At 47.1% G+C, this 16382-nt stretch overlaps 1 protein-coding gene across 1 annotated transcript in view; it reads left to right on the top strand.

Annotated features, from left to right (window-relative positions):
* The window catches only part of LOC122391119 (dnaJ homolog subfamily C member 1-like), a 121869-nt gene extending 110281 nt beyond the window's left edge, over window positions 1-11588 (top strand). Inside the window, exon 3 of the mRNA XM_043384783.1 lies at window positions 10941-11588. Within this exon, the coding sequence (XP_043240718.1) occupies window positions 10941-11138 (198 nt within the window). The 3' untranslated portion in view covers window positions 11139-11588. The remainder of the gene's footprint in view (window positions 1-10940) is intronic.
* Window positions 11589-16382: the final 4794 nt, after the last annotated feature.

The raw sequence follows: 16382 nt of genomic DNA on the forward strand, positions 1-16382 counted from the left end.
TGCTGAAAATAATACAAGCGTAAACCAGCAAATACTGAAGTACTCGGGTACTGCTGAGACGTCACAAAAACACTAAACATAACGAAACATAGGGTGAAACACACATACATTATACATAGGGAAATAAACAAACAAACATAGGGTAACAACACAATGCAACTAATGTAGAAGTACAGTTGTGGAAATAAATCTGAACCGATACAGTTGTTAGAAAAGAACTTCATCAATCCCCCATCCCCATCCCTCCCCGTCCATTCCCAGCCCAGTGAGTCCATGGGTACACAACCTTATCAACACCGTGCCACCAGCGGCGAAGGCAGTGACCGACCCGGTCGGCGGCGACAGCGGCAGGTACAGGGACCCGCAGTTGCTACTGTACACATATATTACCAATTTAGAATTGTGCTATTATTTGCTAAGTGCTGCCCATTGAAGAAAGGAAATGTAGCGCAAAGTATGGAGGAATAACACATGTTTGCTCCTAGGACGTATGTTTTGTATAATTCCTCTTACCGCAACAGATATTCTTCCAAAACTACAATCGTGCTATTTTTTTGTGCCGGTTGCCTCCCCAGAGCCCGTCCTTGGTATCGCCTATAGCTTCCGTTCCCGCTACGTGAATGAAAGTCACGTGATTACTACACGTTTGCGCTCAGTACTAACACACCTAGCCCGAGGGCCGGTCCGTAGCGGGGAGGAGTAGAACGCCAGAGCTCCAGCGCAGTGGAGGTGGTGGTGGCCCGTATCATAAAGAGGCAACCGTAAGCAGAATTACAATTGCCGCAGTATGATATTATGATAAAGTTTTCTTTGAATGTATTGATTGACAAGAAAGTGCAATGCTTATCAGATATAATAAAACGGTGTCCAAGGCCTTGGAAGAACTATAAAACATATTCAGCAACGTATAAATTTCTTATTTCTGATACAGGCCATGACCTTTCACCTTGCCTCCGGGGATCGGGAGGACCGCTCAGGAATCCACATACCGAACGAATCGAGGCCTCGCAGCGCGGCGGCAAAGGAGGTGGATAAACCATCGCCAGATCTTTCGGTTATTTATGTTTCCAGAAGAAGGGGGGGGGGTGGAGGGTGAGGGCTGTTTTCAACCCACTCGCCAATCCTTTCCTTATTAACTTATAGCTTACCGAAAAAATGCAACACAATGGTGGCCGTCACGAGATGTAGCGAATAGTGCCTCAGCCACACCGGTTTTGAGTAAACTTTAAGCATTGGAATTCAGGCCAGTGATCCTGAAGCATTATTTCATTTTTGTCGTGCATAAGCTGGGATGACGTGGGCCAAGTTGATTGCGAAGAAACGGTTTTAGTTTCAGAACATTTCTGAGGCTAGTCGCGCCAAATAGCATACGGTTGTTGCAAAATGTCAAATAGAATGTTGACGTGATATCCAGATGATGGAATTTATTTGACACAAGAAGTCAAAAAGTGGCATCGTTAGTCATCCTGCGTGCCTATAAATCGATTTGTCACCTCGGCTCGAGCTCAATAGTTCTTTTCGCGGATGATCGGTTTCGTTTTTTTTTTGGGGGGGGGGCAGTTTATGAGCCAGCAACCAACCTCCCCAGTCTCCCCAACAACAATTGTTGACAAATACTGTGATGGCCTAAAATGCCCTCAATTGTGTTACGTATTTGGGGCTCTCAACTTTGATTTGTTAAAGTTATTTGTCTATTCATTATAAAAGCTGTCAAATTTGCCGTATCATTAAACTTTTATTGTATTTCACACTTATCTAAAATGAACAATTTTATCACTGGCTTCTTTTATGAATGGATGGTCGCATGAATGAACGAATGAATAGCTCTACATCCTTTGAGCATCAGCTGAAATCAACCCTAAAATTTAATCTACCAGTCTGCAACGAAAAGGTTTAAAAACCAGTGCAAGTTAGGTGCAGTTTCTAATCTATGCCGTTTTTTATTAAGTGTCTCATAGTTCCTTAATCTTGAGCCGCTTCTCTCACGATTCATTTTATGTGGTGCTTACATTGTTCAAGAAGTTATAGTATTCGAGCTCGTTGGTGTTTAAAACTGCTATCGAAGTAAATTAAAGGTAGTGTGCCACCTTTGAAAGATTTCCCATTTTATTTTTCCTAGGATAAGAAGCTTCTGTTTTTACCTAATATCGCAAAGAAAATCAAAAATGGGCCTGGAATAGTGCCTTTTTCGCCTAAAAATTTATCGGTTTTTCGATATGTATAACAACTGTAGTGGGCTGACCTGCAAACAGGCGTCGGCAACAATCACGAATGCGGCGCACATGTGACAATAAGCAAAGGTCATTATAGAGTTACGACGTACGGGAATGAGTTATCAGCTGTCTAATCGTAGACAACACAATGTCGAGCCTTAAACTGTAAGCCTGTATTGGTATTGTTTCTTTTATTTGGCTGTCGAACATTATTTATGGTTTGAAATATGATTTTATGTAAAATAATTGATATGAAAAAGCCGTCTCTTAAGTTATGACCCCATTTCACCACACGCAAGTGGCAGAAATGACAATGATCAGCTGACGCATTTTTCTTGGCCGAAGTCAGAGCGCGCGGCCCGACGCACCACCACCGCACCACAAAGTATGAGCAGAAGCCGCGCCCAAAGCCAGGGCCCCGGTAACGTGAGGTAGCCGAGTCGGGGCAGCGTGCGCTGACCCAAGCCGGGGCCGCAGCTTTGGGCGCGGTCTACCGCATCCCCGCGGGCAGCCCCGGGCTATCACATGACACCGGGAGGACGCGCGGCCCCGGCTTGGGTCAGCGCACGCTGCCCCGACTCGGCTACCTCACGTTACCGGGGCCCTGGCTTTGGGCGCGGTCTACCGCACCACCTAACAGGCGTGTTCGAAACCGCAGGAGATGATGATGAACGGGTTTATCGAAACTTGATTGGATGAGCATATCGGTAATAGCGATTTCAGTGTGTGCATTTATTGTTCATAGTGGTGTGAAATGTGGTTGGGGTACGACCGACAACCCGTCGGGGCGAATTTCGCACTGGGGTACTCAAAATTTGAAGAATTTAAGACGTTTCCATGAGTTTTGAAGGTATGGATAAGTTCTAAAAATCCGGTTCTCCTTATCTGGGCCATTAACTCCATACGGTCCAGGAAAGCTGGCACACTACCTTTAATTAACCCCTCGCTCTGGCAGGGGGGTCGATGCGACCCCCCCTAAGGTTTTTCGAAGATAGCGTAAAAACGGCGGCGCACAGCGCCGCCAAATTTGGCACAGCCTATGGGGCAGCCTTTTTACATATGACCTAAAAATTTCAGGTCCGGGTGACCTTGGGTCAGGTCACCAGCTCAGAAAAACCGGTACAAGGTCATGGTCAAATTTCAATTTTCTTGTTGCACCTGTCCAACTCACAGTTTTCCACTGATTTCCTTTAAAATTTCAGGATGTGCTAAGTTCACCGAGCTGTATAACATATATTCCGGGTTTTTTGATGTCATTGACCTGAGGTCAGTTAGAGGTCATTACGTCGTAATGTTAAGCCTATGGGAAAATACTACATTCGGAAAATACTGTAGATATCCGCTTCGTTCTATCACTTTTGTGCTTTGAAACCACAGTACTTAACAGCAGGTCACTTGTTGTTTCTTTGTTTGGTGTACTTATCCACGGGTCCGGTCAAATAAGGTCAACTGAGGTCAAATGACGTTTTTGCCAATAACTTGGCACATAATGACGCTAAAGCTTAAAAAATGGCGTCATTGTGTCCCTGGTGATCAGCCAAATCAAATGATATGCAATATGATGCAATTTGGTTAACTTGAACTTAATTTATAATTAAAGTTTACTTTATAATTAAGAAAAACTTTATGTACACTTAACCAAAGTTAAAAGTATATCATTCGACGCGCCTTGACGTGCTGAGTTCACAGGTGCTTTTCTTTTTGCTCTATCTTGATTAGATCAAAAGTTATAAGCGAAAAACTTTTGACCTGTTTTAAGCGAAATTTTTACATTTATACCCCCCAAAACCCCCCTAAATATTGACCTAGAGCAACCAAATTAGCACAGAGGCGAGAACTCTAGGGGGACCACCTACCTACCAAATTTGGTGTTTCTACAGGGTGTCCCATAAGTTCGTTCTCACATTATGTTTGCATGTGAAACAGAGTACATTGCGTTTTGATATATTTACGACCCCTCAACGTGCTCCCCATTTAATAGGCAAACACATGAATACATGCTGCGGCATGCCAACCGGCATGTTTGGCTGCATAGCAGGCTTAAAGTTAACCCAGACTCACTTGACATGCGCCGTGAGCTCCTCGAGGCTGGAACAGCGCTACGCTTCGACGAGCCTCAATTTCAGCATAAACAACAAATTTTTATGAAATTTTGATCCAATGAGGTGCCTGGCATGTGATCTTGCCAAAAACGCCTGTCACAGTCTCCTTGCACCGCTTTTAAGCTTTGCTTGACCTATGCACTGATGCACTGTCTTGCCTGAAGATGGGTCTACGACCTCCCGGATGCCATTCTCTCCTCTATAAATATGTTCATACTCGCGGTTCGAGTTCAGCTTGAGGGCTGAAACTCCTCCTAGATGTTCTTGGAAAAGCATTCTGCTTCCCAAAACTGTTTCTGGGTTGCCACTTGCAACTTGGTCAACTCCAGAACGCCTATAACCCCACAACACAGTGACCCTGTCCTTTTGCATAGAAACATAACGAGACGAAACGGAGGCCTCCTCCTTCGCCCTTATGGGGTTGTTTTCGGGTTTGGACGGGTGTTTCATCTCGAACGTGGACTAGTTAGTCCTGATGACCTGGTTGATGTCATCAGCCCTCTGTTTTGTTTAGCCTCAGGCATTACGAAACTCATGTTTGGCCATTTTTAGGCGTTTTTGACTGTTTTGTGCCCTCCGGTAAGCAAAGCTTAAGTCACCTTGAGTTATGTACCCCGAAAGGACACTCTTAGACAGCTGGTAATCCATCCTGAAAAGTCTGCTTGCCAACTTTGTAACCCTTTGACCTTTTTGATGGCCACTTTGGCGCGACACAGTTTTGGCCACTTGGCTCACTCCTGAGGGCTGACTGGAAAAAAGGATAAACTTGCAATGACTGACTCCCGACAAATCATCGGCGTCACTTGCTGACTGTGCGTTTAGTTAGCGATGGACATTGGCTACAGACTGGTAGGCCTCAATCACCCTCAATCGTCGCGAATGGTCACGTGCTGACTAAATACTGAGACGTACCCGTATCGGAGACCTCTATGTTGCTGCGTTAGCCGTCTCTGTAGGAAGCGGGCTCTATAGCAAAAACTATTTTGTCTACAGAAATTAGCTACTGTGGAGCATATTTCTACCAGCCATGGCAACCACGTAAGCTCAGTTACGAACCAATTTCAGCGTGCCTTTAAGCAAGAGAGCCTAAAAATGTAAAATTTAGGTGAGAACGAACTTATGGGACACCCTGTAGGTGCCATAGGAGCCAATCGCGAGGGGGGGGGGTCGCATCGACCCCCCCTGCCCCTGTGTTATGAAAATGCCCTGCAAGGGCGAGGGTTAAAGTGCTTCAGGTTTCGGCACTTAAAAACCAATCGATGTTTAACCCTCACCCATTTAGATATTTCTTTTCAGCGTCTTACATGTAGCGGAGGGGCGTAGAAACCCTCAGCCATTCGGCCCTTGATAAAAAGAGCCAGAGCTTCGCTGAAAAAGCAAAAAAAAAAAGAGCAAGCTGCTCAGCTCATGACGAGAGAAATCCGATGATTTGAGAGTCCTGGTCATCGCTGACGAGAGAAAGCCAATTATTTTTATGTTCTGGTCAATGTTGAGATCCTAGGTCATGTTGACCTCCCAGATCAGGTTAATAACCCAAAAGCACGGAAAATTGGGTCCTGCTAGAATTTCTACAAGTGAGGTTTGCTGGGACTTGGCTTGCTTCTGACTCCGAATTTGCACTTGCTTTGATCAAAGATGATGTATCAAAGCATTTGGGGTAGGACGGGTCACGCCAGATCACCCATTAGGCGTTCTGCCGGCTATCCATAGAATCTTAACCAGCACTTACAGCCTTGCAACATATTGCATAGGTACTATAACTGATACCTAAGTATGCCTAGTTTTCAAATGCTAAAATGGGTGCTAAATTTTAAATCAACACTTCCTAAAAACCACAGTAAAAAGGTGTAAATTTAAGGAAGTTAACCGAGATCATTTCAAGTAAATGACCTTAGCCCGAGTTTCACGTGACCTTGGCACCCACAACAATCAATGAGACAAACATTACATAGTATATTTCACATGTTGTCACGTCCCTAATCACGAAACGACTATGGAAACACACAGAAGATGTGCGCTGACTTTCAATTGCTATTCTAGCCTGACATGATCTTGAGAAAAATAATCACAGGTTAAAGGTAATTTGGTTAAGGGATTTAAAATTCTCGGAGAAGATGCAAAAATGTTAACGGCTATTTAATTTTCCGGGAAGTTGTAAAATTGATTTACTCCAGGGCACCAAAGAATCGTCGCAATCCTTCGCTTTGCCGCGATTTATTGGTGAAAAACAGGGGGCGCGGTCTTTATACCTCTACTTATAACTATGTGTGGTGAGGGTAAATGTTCATTTTATCTGTGTTGATGAATGTTAAACAATTTCTATTTACATGAACTGAGACCAGTCCATATGAGTATGTTTTTCTCACGGACAATGACAATATAAAAACAATGCGAATAAAACCAAACGTTTCGGACAACAACGTGCCTTCGTCACTGGAGAAAAATAAGTGTAGGTTTAACATCGATGAGAACTATATGCGGCACCGTCTCGGTCTGGCCAGCCGGGTTGCCGATAAAATACACAAATGTTTATAAGCTTCCATGATGTGCTTAAAAAACTGCTGAAAATATATCTTAAAAAAGTAAAGATAACTACTTCATCGATTTTATCGAAAGAAAACATGTATGCTGCCAGTAGTTACTTATTTCTTGCCACTGACGGAGGCACTTTTTTGTGCGAAACGTCTGGTTTTATTCGTACTGTTATTGTATTGTCCTTCCCAGGGGGGCGACACGGCTATTCACGCAATGTATTCATTTGCGGGCCTCGCGGGGCCTCGCGATGACGCGGCTGGAGGCAACCACTCAGCGCGCTAGGATCCTTCCGGCGGGGCCGGGCGCCGTAAGGTGTGCAATGAATGGGCGGGCAGACAGAGATGAGGTAGCCGGTAGGTATTGAATTTGAAATGACATCATGAGCAATTTGATGGGGAGAGAGAACGTTTCTAATGGAGCTTGGGATGGGGGAAAACCAAAAATATCACGGTCGGTTCAGAGCTCCGACGGGGCCGGGTGCCGTACGGTGCGTAGTAATTTAGGCGGACAGACAGATGAGTTATCGGATTTGAATTGACCTTACCATCGGGCTCTCTGGTGGGATTTTAAGACGTTTTTACTTTTTAGTGAAGCTCAGGGTGGGGCAACCCGCTGGCGGATCCAAGGGAAGGCGTTTGGGACAAATGTTATCCCCCACAGGCCCACATCCGGGGCAGCGTACGAATTCGTTTTTCGAGAACAAAACGAAAACTTCACAACTTTTCTGAGGAAAATTTTATGGATCGAACTGCACAGTAGTGCGCAAGGAATCGAAATCCGATGTTTTTTTTTTAATTCACAGAAACCTGTTTAGGGTATGCCCCCCGATGTGTTCAAGACCGCTTCCTGGATCCGCCAGTTAAGAATATGTCACGGTCGATTATCGAGCTTCGGCGGGACCGGGCGCTGTATACGTCGTGCCTACAATGAAGAGGCATACAGACACCACATCCCACATCCTACTACGCTACCTGTGCCTCTATGTGTGAAGCACTGAAGAATCACGGAAGCCCACAGGACCTGCGAGTCGACGAGGTGGCCGCCGGATACTGCAGCTCCCCGGAGTTGCCCGGGACCGAGGGTTTAACAACTTAGTAATTTCACTGGTGGCGAATCCTCGTAATGTAAAGATAATATCCTCAAGGACCTCCGTTACGATTTTATATTCCTAAACAATATGGCAGACCAATTATGCTTGCCTACGTTCAGACATTATCCCTGATGCTTATCCGCCCACCCACTACAACATGTGTTGTCTGTCAATCAACCATCGCTCGACGACGGGATCCACTCTAACCATCGGTATTCGGTTGTCAATTCACCCACCCCGTTTCCCTAAAATAGACGGGTCAGACTCGGCCTGGGTCTTAACGAGTCCTAGAATCGCCAGAGACGGGATCAGGTCGCCGTTATTGTACCGGTCTTGGCGTCCTTAGGTACCTACATATAGACAGCTTCGACCACGGACGTCGGACCGTTCTACAAATGTACGCACCATCCAGGCCTAAGATGCGTCGAGCTTTATAAGAATGCAGTCTAGATCAATCAACATAACAATGGTGGTATGCAAAAAACGCTTTAAAATCTCTCCCCGGCTCCCGCAACGTTCCAACGCTCCTCCGTTATACGCTCGCCCGATGCGTCCGCCGAGCCGGCTTGCCTCCAATGACGTCATCGGCCGGCCGGCGGCGTTCAAGGTCAAACGGCTGGTGTCCTTACCTGGAGTTCTATAGCCTTGGTCCTTCCCTGTGAGAAAAAAGGATAACTCTTCAGTTAGTAACCATAAGAGCGAAACCGCTTAATGTAACACAATTCACTGTGTATACGAAACCTATAAGTCCCTAAAAATAATCCTATTTATAGCTTTTAAAAAGATACAGCTTATACAGCTTAGGTATATGTACATTTTTTTCTACGTTAAGATAATATTCATTTATCTCCACAGAATATGGTAAATTAGTGCTGCTGAAGTTCGCTTTCGAAGCGTCTCCTCTAGGCATTCCACAGCTCTCGTGCCATCTTGGATCACGGAACATGGCTGGGCGCGGGACAGGTCGTCTGCGAGCTTGGACGGACCACGTGACCACCTCCTCCCCTCCCCTCACTCCCGTCCCCTTCCCCAGCACGGCGTCCGATGAGATCTAACCGCGCCCCAGGCAGTCGGCTCGGTCCGACCCTCACTGGTCGAGCCACGGCGCCGCCTGAGTTTGTGCCGGGTGCAAAACTGGAGCAGTTACTAGCGCCGGAACTAGTAATCAGCACGACCATCGTCAGATGGCAGGAGTGAATGGAATAAGCGGTTCCAGGTTTCAGAAGGAATGGGGCAGGAAAAAGCGCTTAAAACAATGTTTTGCTGATATAGCCATAAAAAGTTCACTGAATTAGGAGAGCAGCACATCAGTTTAAAGCCCTTCAGATGGTGGTTTTAATAAGCACACAATCATTTTCCAATTCGCCTCCAACGGTGTCACAGGCCAATAATACGCTGAAATACTAGTGTGTACAGAAGCAACTGCGGGTCCCTGTACCCAGTCCGGCAGGCACGGGCGGCAGCAGCCGGCGGCCCGGTCACCACCAGGCGACACTAGTCGGCATCCCGGTCACCACCAGGTGGCAGCAGCCGGCGGTCCGGTCACCGCCAGGTGGCAGCAGCCGGCGGTCCGGCCGGTGACAGAGGTGACTTACCCGGGATAGTAGTAGGTCCAGCAGGAACGGTCCAGGTCAGAATCAGGAACAAGTAAGGACAGTAAGGAAGTTGAGGAAGGTTGAGGAAGGTGCCAGCCGTTGCCTGATTCAGCCCCTCGATGGCGAGGACACTGAATACAGACATATGCAATGATTTGTGGTACTCCGGCGCCTTGATGGCAAGGTTAGCCGGAGCCGACTGTTGGCAGTTGGCACCCTTTGAATGAGAGGAGTCCCGCACCCGCATCTCGATGGCGAGACACGGGAAGCGAGTTCAAACCAAGTGTCTCGATCTCACCTCAGGAAGAGGGAATGAAAAGATGACTTTTCAGGGAAGGACAGACAGGATGTGCAGGATCGTGCGCCACCAATTGCCGCTTATAAGCTGCACCTGGTCCTCGGGCCGGTCAGCAGCACAACGGATAGTGCCGGCTCTACTGGAATTGGCTCAGGTCCTCTTTGGAGCTGAGACGAACCGTCGCAGACTGCTGGGACTTTTTTACCTTGAGGACGCATCCATCAGACCAGACGGCCCACAGTTTGCCTTGACGCTTCAGCTGTCTTGCCTGGTACATAATCTCCTGGTTTTTCTTCGTCAGGTTCTCTTGAACGAATACGTTTTTCATGGTTCCCTCCGTCAAGCTGGAGCCCCGTGGCGGCTTTGCGCTTCTGGGTTCTTTCTGTCCAAACCAGACGGCCTCCCGTTTCAGGTACGACACGTACTTCACGATCAGCGGACGAGGAGGCGGGGGAGCCTGGCCCGGGGCGGACGCCCGGGGCCTGCCCACACGATGAGCTCGGTCGATGTCGACCCTATCCAACTTGACGTTGGCCATCTTTGCGACGTCGATCGCCAGCTGAACCGCATTCTCGTCGCGGGCCTCGGGAATGCCGGTGAAGTTTAAACAGTTACCACGCGAGTACTGATCGAGCTCGGACAACCTGTCGTTCTGTTCGGTGATAAGAACTTTTTGAGCAGCTACTTCTTCCTTTAGTTCCTTGATCTCCTTCTCCTTCTCCTCGATCCCGAACAGGCCTCGCAGCGTCGCTCTGATTTCGCTGTCTTCCAGCATGGCGAGAAGAGTCGTTTTCATCTTTTCCAAAACTGGCATTTTGTTTCACTCACTGTACAACACAAGCACACCCACTGCTGCGCCGCTCAAACTACTCGGCACCAGCCACAGTATCGGGCTCTGAACGCACTGACACCGGCCCCACACTCGTTCAAGGTCACGGGGTCACGCCGGTCGGGCGGAGCGAGGGCGGGCGCGTCTGACCCCGAGGCCGGTCAGACAGCTCGGTTGCAATTTGTAAATACGCGGTCTGTCGGCTGTGTAATAAATTGCATGTGTGATGATGTGCAGTTTTATCGACTCACATGTTTACACGACCCTATTTTTCACAGGAGGAGTGCATGCAACGCTTCAAATACTTGGCCGACCTGCTCAAGAAGCGAAAAGAAACCGCTGCGAAGAAGTGCGAAGAAGAAATGCGATCGACCTTCCAAGACGCACATCCTTTTATTAACATCGGTATCGATGCAGAGGCATCGTCCATTGGAGTTTCGGCTGCGCAACGAGGTACAGCTTCGGCCGACAGTTAGAACACAACGGACCGAGAGGTCTCTGCAGACACTCACTGAGTGGCCTCTGCAGACACTCACTGAGTGGCCTCTACTGGCCTCCCGTCAGCGGTCCTGTTTTACGGCCCGGCGCTGCAGTGCCAGCGCGCTGCGCTGTTCTACTGGTGCGGCGTTTGAGACGAATTCGGCTCGACGCTCCAGCGTTACGAGCTCCAGCGTTACGAGCGTCCGAGTTTGTTGATGTTTCCATGGAAACCCAATGCACCGCCATGCGCAGCGCGCTGTAGCGCAGAGCCGTGAAACAGGGACATGCTGTCGGTCTGCGCTGATTGTTCTGCGCGGTGAGACCAACTCGGCGCAATGCTTATGCCAGCGGAGCATAATCCTTCACTGTTGTGAATTTTGCTATTCGGAGAGCCATTTAAGATGACTTTTTTGGAGGAACAGTGAAAATAAAACCTATTGCGCTTAGATTTTCTCAACCTTTTCCAAAATTGTGGGAATCTCAATGCCTAAATATATAGGTAATGCGACCACGGGAATCACGCGAAAAACAATGTACATCATGACTCGCTCGATGACTTTTGCCTGCCCGATGCTGGAAATTCCGTGGAAAGGATTTGATAGCACTGGTTAAAGTCACTGGCAGATCCGGAAGGAAGATGTTGGACGCTGTGGGGGGGGGGGGGACACCTCTCTTCGGGTCTCGACCAGACCCTCGGTAGGTCTGAGGCCGGACCAGAACTGTCCCGAAACGCATGTTCACACGCTGAGGAAGGTCGGAGCGAACTGCGTAGGAAGGTCGGAGCGAACTTGCTCGTTCATTGGCTCTAGGTCGGGCCCCGGGTCGCGACTTAAAGGGACAGTATCACCATTTTGATGAAATTTGACATTGCATAGGCCCCACCTTTCTGGTCCGGGAACTGAAGACCGATCCTCGAAGCTCCACACCGTTATCCCGCTATCGCCGCTCAAAGTACGAAAGGTGTACTACACTTTGAATCGTGCTTCACTATCTTCACTGTTTAAATGTTTGCGCCGTTTTGAATTGACCGCCAGTAATAAAACTTTTACCCTGGTCATTTCATCAAATTTTATAAAGCCAAAACGTTTTTCGCACTTATTCATCACCGTTAAATTCATTAAATAGTCGTAGGCAATTTCCGCTGTTTCCTTCGGATTCTAGCGGCTCAACAAAGGAATTCCTCCAGCTTGAATCACAATCTCCCTCCAATGTATGACGTATATGTATGACGTCATCTGATCAGTCTCGATCTCAACGACAACTCAATCAGAAGAGCGGCCGCGTAAGCGTAGCGTCAATAATGTATTATCTGCGCCAGTTCTGTAGTAATTTCGCAGGCTTCCAAAGTGGCGGCCATGCTTGTAGTGGTGGTTCGCTCATGAAAATGACTCGCTCATGAAAAAATATTTTTCACCGAGTTCGGTCCTCAAACTATGTTTTTCTGATTTAGAAAAATAAGAAATGCTAGTAAAAAAAAAAATCAGCTCCATACATTGATTTTTTTTCGATGATACTGTCCCTTTAACGAAGTGTTGGATTACCAAATTTTTAGAATCTCTTACGGCACCCGATAAATCACGAATTTTCTTAGAACCGTACTTTTTCTACGGCGCTCTGTTTCAAAACAGTTTTAAATGTTGACGGCGACTGAAAAAATGACACCAGCGCTTGACTAATTTTTGGAGAGATTCTGTTGCATAGTTACGATTTACGAAAAAGTAGTTCATCGTAATGCGCAGATAATGTCGCAGATGCGCCAACATGTGTGAAAGTCGTAAAATATTCTGAGCAAGGGGTGGGCTTCGTAGATTTTAACCACAAGTCGGCTGTTGCAGCTGTTTGCCGCCAAATTCCAAGTTACATCTACAGGGTGTCCCAGAATTACCCGAACATTTATTTTCTGGCTAAAAGTACGATTGCGCTCGATTCCAATGATATACAAGCATCATACTTTTGTAAGATATCCCTTAGCTATCGAGCTTGGGGACTGTGTGCTTTTGGTGACCGGTAACGACTCGAGTCAATTATTATCCAGAGTCAAGTACGAGTAGTCCTTTTCCGTTTTCAGCTTAAGCCACTAATAGGCAACCATGGTAAATCAACTCCCGTTCTCAACTTTGTAAACAGACTTTCGGCATGGTTTTTGCTGGAGAGCTTCAGCAGCTCATCTGCAAGCAGTTAGGATTGAGCAAAGCGCAATTATATCAGCTAACGAAGCCAGAGAGAGCAAGAGATAAACCTGATTGACAAGCTGGGGCTCGGCCAAAAACAGTGGGGGAAACTATGGTCAAATATTCCATTTTTGGAAGCCTTTCATTTTTGGAAGGACCTTCCATAAATGGGTATGTATTTTCCCGAAATGGAAGGCTTCCAAAATTGGAAGGCCTAATCTCAGTGTTCCCAACTGTGTTTCCCATCCTTTGATGTAAGTTACGGCCTTTTTAAATGTGTAACATTAATAGTTGATTTTGCCATTTATGATCATTGATATAAGGAGAAGCAGCAGTGCTAGTGTTGGTAATACAGGCATGCTATGTCAATTATCGGGGTTACATGAGCACAGTAAATACGTATTTAGCCGCTAATGCGAATTAGGAACGCATTACCGACTCATGTAGCCACCTGCTAGTACGAATCGGCGATCCGAACCGCGGTTACATGAGCAAAGCAAATACGTATCACGATCGGATTCACCGCTAATGCGAATCAGGAACGTACTACCGACTCATGTATCCACCTGCTAATACGAATCGGCGGTCCGAACAAAATCCGCTGAGAAACAGGCTTAGGAGCGAATAGGACCAAGATACGTATTACAGGAACTATTACTTCCCAAAAAGAAGCCTTAAAATGAAAAATACAAGGTGTTTTGTCATTTGTTGCTCTTGAAATCAAAATTTAAAAAATATTTAGGTATTTTGTCAAGTTTTCAAAATAAATATGATGAAAACAAAAAAAGAAAATACCTAAGAACTTTCAGTGGAAACATTTTTCTGACAGCACTACAGACGAATCGAGAGAGGCGAGTGAGCAATAAGTCAAAACAATACAACTTTATTTTCAACTTTTTTCTGTAGTTAACTTAGGTTGTTATGAGCAGATGAAATGCAAAAAAGACATAATTAAATTATCAATTCAGTCACCTCTATTGCTACGGAAATGCGCCACATTTGTATGCTATTCCGTTTGTAATGCGCATCGGGCCGAGAGCCAAACAAGATCCGTTTGACGTCACTAAAACGAATTTGCTCATGTAGTCGGTGCCGTGAATAAGTTCTAGGGGAGCTGATGCGAATTAGCGTAGTACGTATTTGGAACGGATCGCTCATGTAGCCGAGGTGCACGACTCGGACCGGAACTGGACGTATTTCACAAGAACTATTCTTTGCTGAATGGAAGCGTCAAAATGCAAAATAATAAGCATTTTTTATTGAATGCTTCGTAGAAAATAGCAAAAACAAATTGTTGATATTTTGGTTTAGTCTTTGAAGGTGAATTTGGTAAATAGCAAAAATAAAATGAATGAAATATTTTGATGGATAAATTTATTCTGACCACCCTGCTGTCGCTGCATGGCTAATCAGTGCTCAGTGATTTAAAACACGAAAACTTTGTGTAGCCGCCTGAACACCCAGACGATGGTTGTCGGAACTGGTTCTTGTATTGTACCGTTTCTGCAAGCGAAAATATGGCTCACAATCAACACACAGGCCACATACACAGAAGTTCTTGCGGCCACCATCACCTATTATCGTGTACACCAGCGTCACTATCGTACATCTATCAAATAGACGCTGAATTTACCAACACGAGCATTTATCTACGAATATCTTACCGACTGTCGCGTTTCGTCGGGCCTGCTCGCCTCCCACTACTCCGACAAGGGCAACCGCCTATATTAAGGCGAATCAAAAGACAAACAAGTTCTTCATCACGGCCCGTGACCGATCTTGGACCAAAATGCCTGCACTCGCCCCGCTCGCCAACATGGCAGCCAATAGAGCGCGGCGGCGCCGCTGGATCTACGCAAAACAAATACCAGTACTTCGAAACATGAACAAAGCTTGACGAATCACGCGCTATTGGTATTACAAATAAGGCTCAAAAGGCCCAAAGTTCGCAAAATCATAGGCATAGAGTATCAGATACCCACAAAAGAAAAGAAACAAACATTGCAGCCTCACAGTACTTAGCTCATCCCCGGCACAAGCCCCCCGCCCACCTCTAGGGCGCGGCCGGCGATCAGCTGATCGGCAAGGTCAGCCACCGGCCCAAGGGGGGAGGAGGGATGCGCCGGGGAGGGGAGGGCCGGCCGCCCGCAGGAACAGGCTACTAAACCGCATGGCGCCTACACCGCCCCCTTTGAAGGCACGCGCATTCAACCCTGGTCTTAGCCTACTTCAACAACCCTAAACTAACACATGAGACGAGACACGCGCAGTCAAACACAGTCCTAGCGTTCACAATACTCGTTTTCGCACATGAGGACCAGTTTGTTGACAGGGCGGAGTATCTCTGCGCCCTTTGCTCTCAACTTAACACTACGAACCAGGCCATCCTTGCCCGGAAAAGTTTCAATGACGCGGCCCAGGGGCCAGCGAGACCTGGGGAGCTCCCTATCGGCTACCAGGACGACGTCGTTCACCATGAGTGATCTCGTAACACGGAAGGCCTTCTGCCTCTGCTGCAAGAGTGGAATGTATTCTTTGATCCACCTGGACCAAAAAATGCCGGCCAGGTATTGCGCTTGGCGCCACCGTCTCCTCAAGTACAGGTCACCCGCTCCGAATACTCCCACCGGGACGGATAGCGCGCCTCCCGCCAGCAAGAGATGGTTGGGAGTCAGTGGCTGTGGGTCACCGCTATCGCTGGACACGTACGTCAGTGGGCGACTATTTATAATCGACTCGACTTCGCAGAGGAGAGTTGTCAGGGTCTCTTCGGTGAGTACTTGTTCTGTCATCAGTGCATCTAGAACCTTCCGTATGGTACGAATGACTCTCTCCCAGACACCCCCATGTGACGAAGCTTCTATGACGTTGAAGTTCCACTGAATCTTCCGCTGCAGCAGGTTCTCATGTATGACGTCCTCACTCCTCGAGAGGTGTTCCCATTCTGCTTCCAGTTCATTGTTTGCTCCCACAAAGTTCGTGCCACGATCTGATCGGATGGTCTTAACTTGCCCGCGTCTAGCAAGGAATCGTCTCAGAGCGCAGAGGAACGAATCGGTAGACATCGAC

Source organism: Amphibalanus amphitrite, unplaced genomic scaffold (genome assembly GCF_019059575.1).
Source record: "Amphibalanus amphitrite isolate SeventyFive unplaced genomic scaffold, NRLGWU_Aamphi_draft 000422F_arrow, whole genome shotgun sequence".
Classification (NCBI taxonomy): Eukaryota; Metazoa; Arthropoda; class Thecostraca; order Balanomorpha; family Balanidae; genus Amphibalanus; species Amphibalanus amphitrite.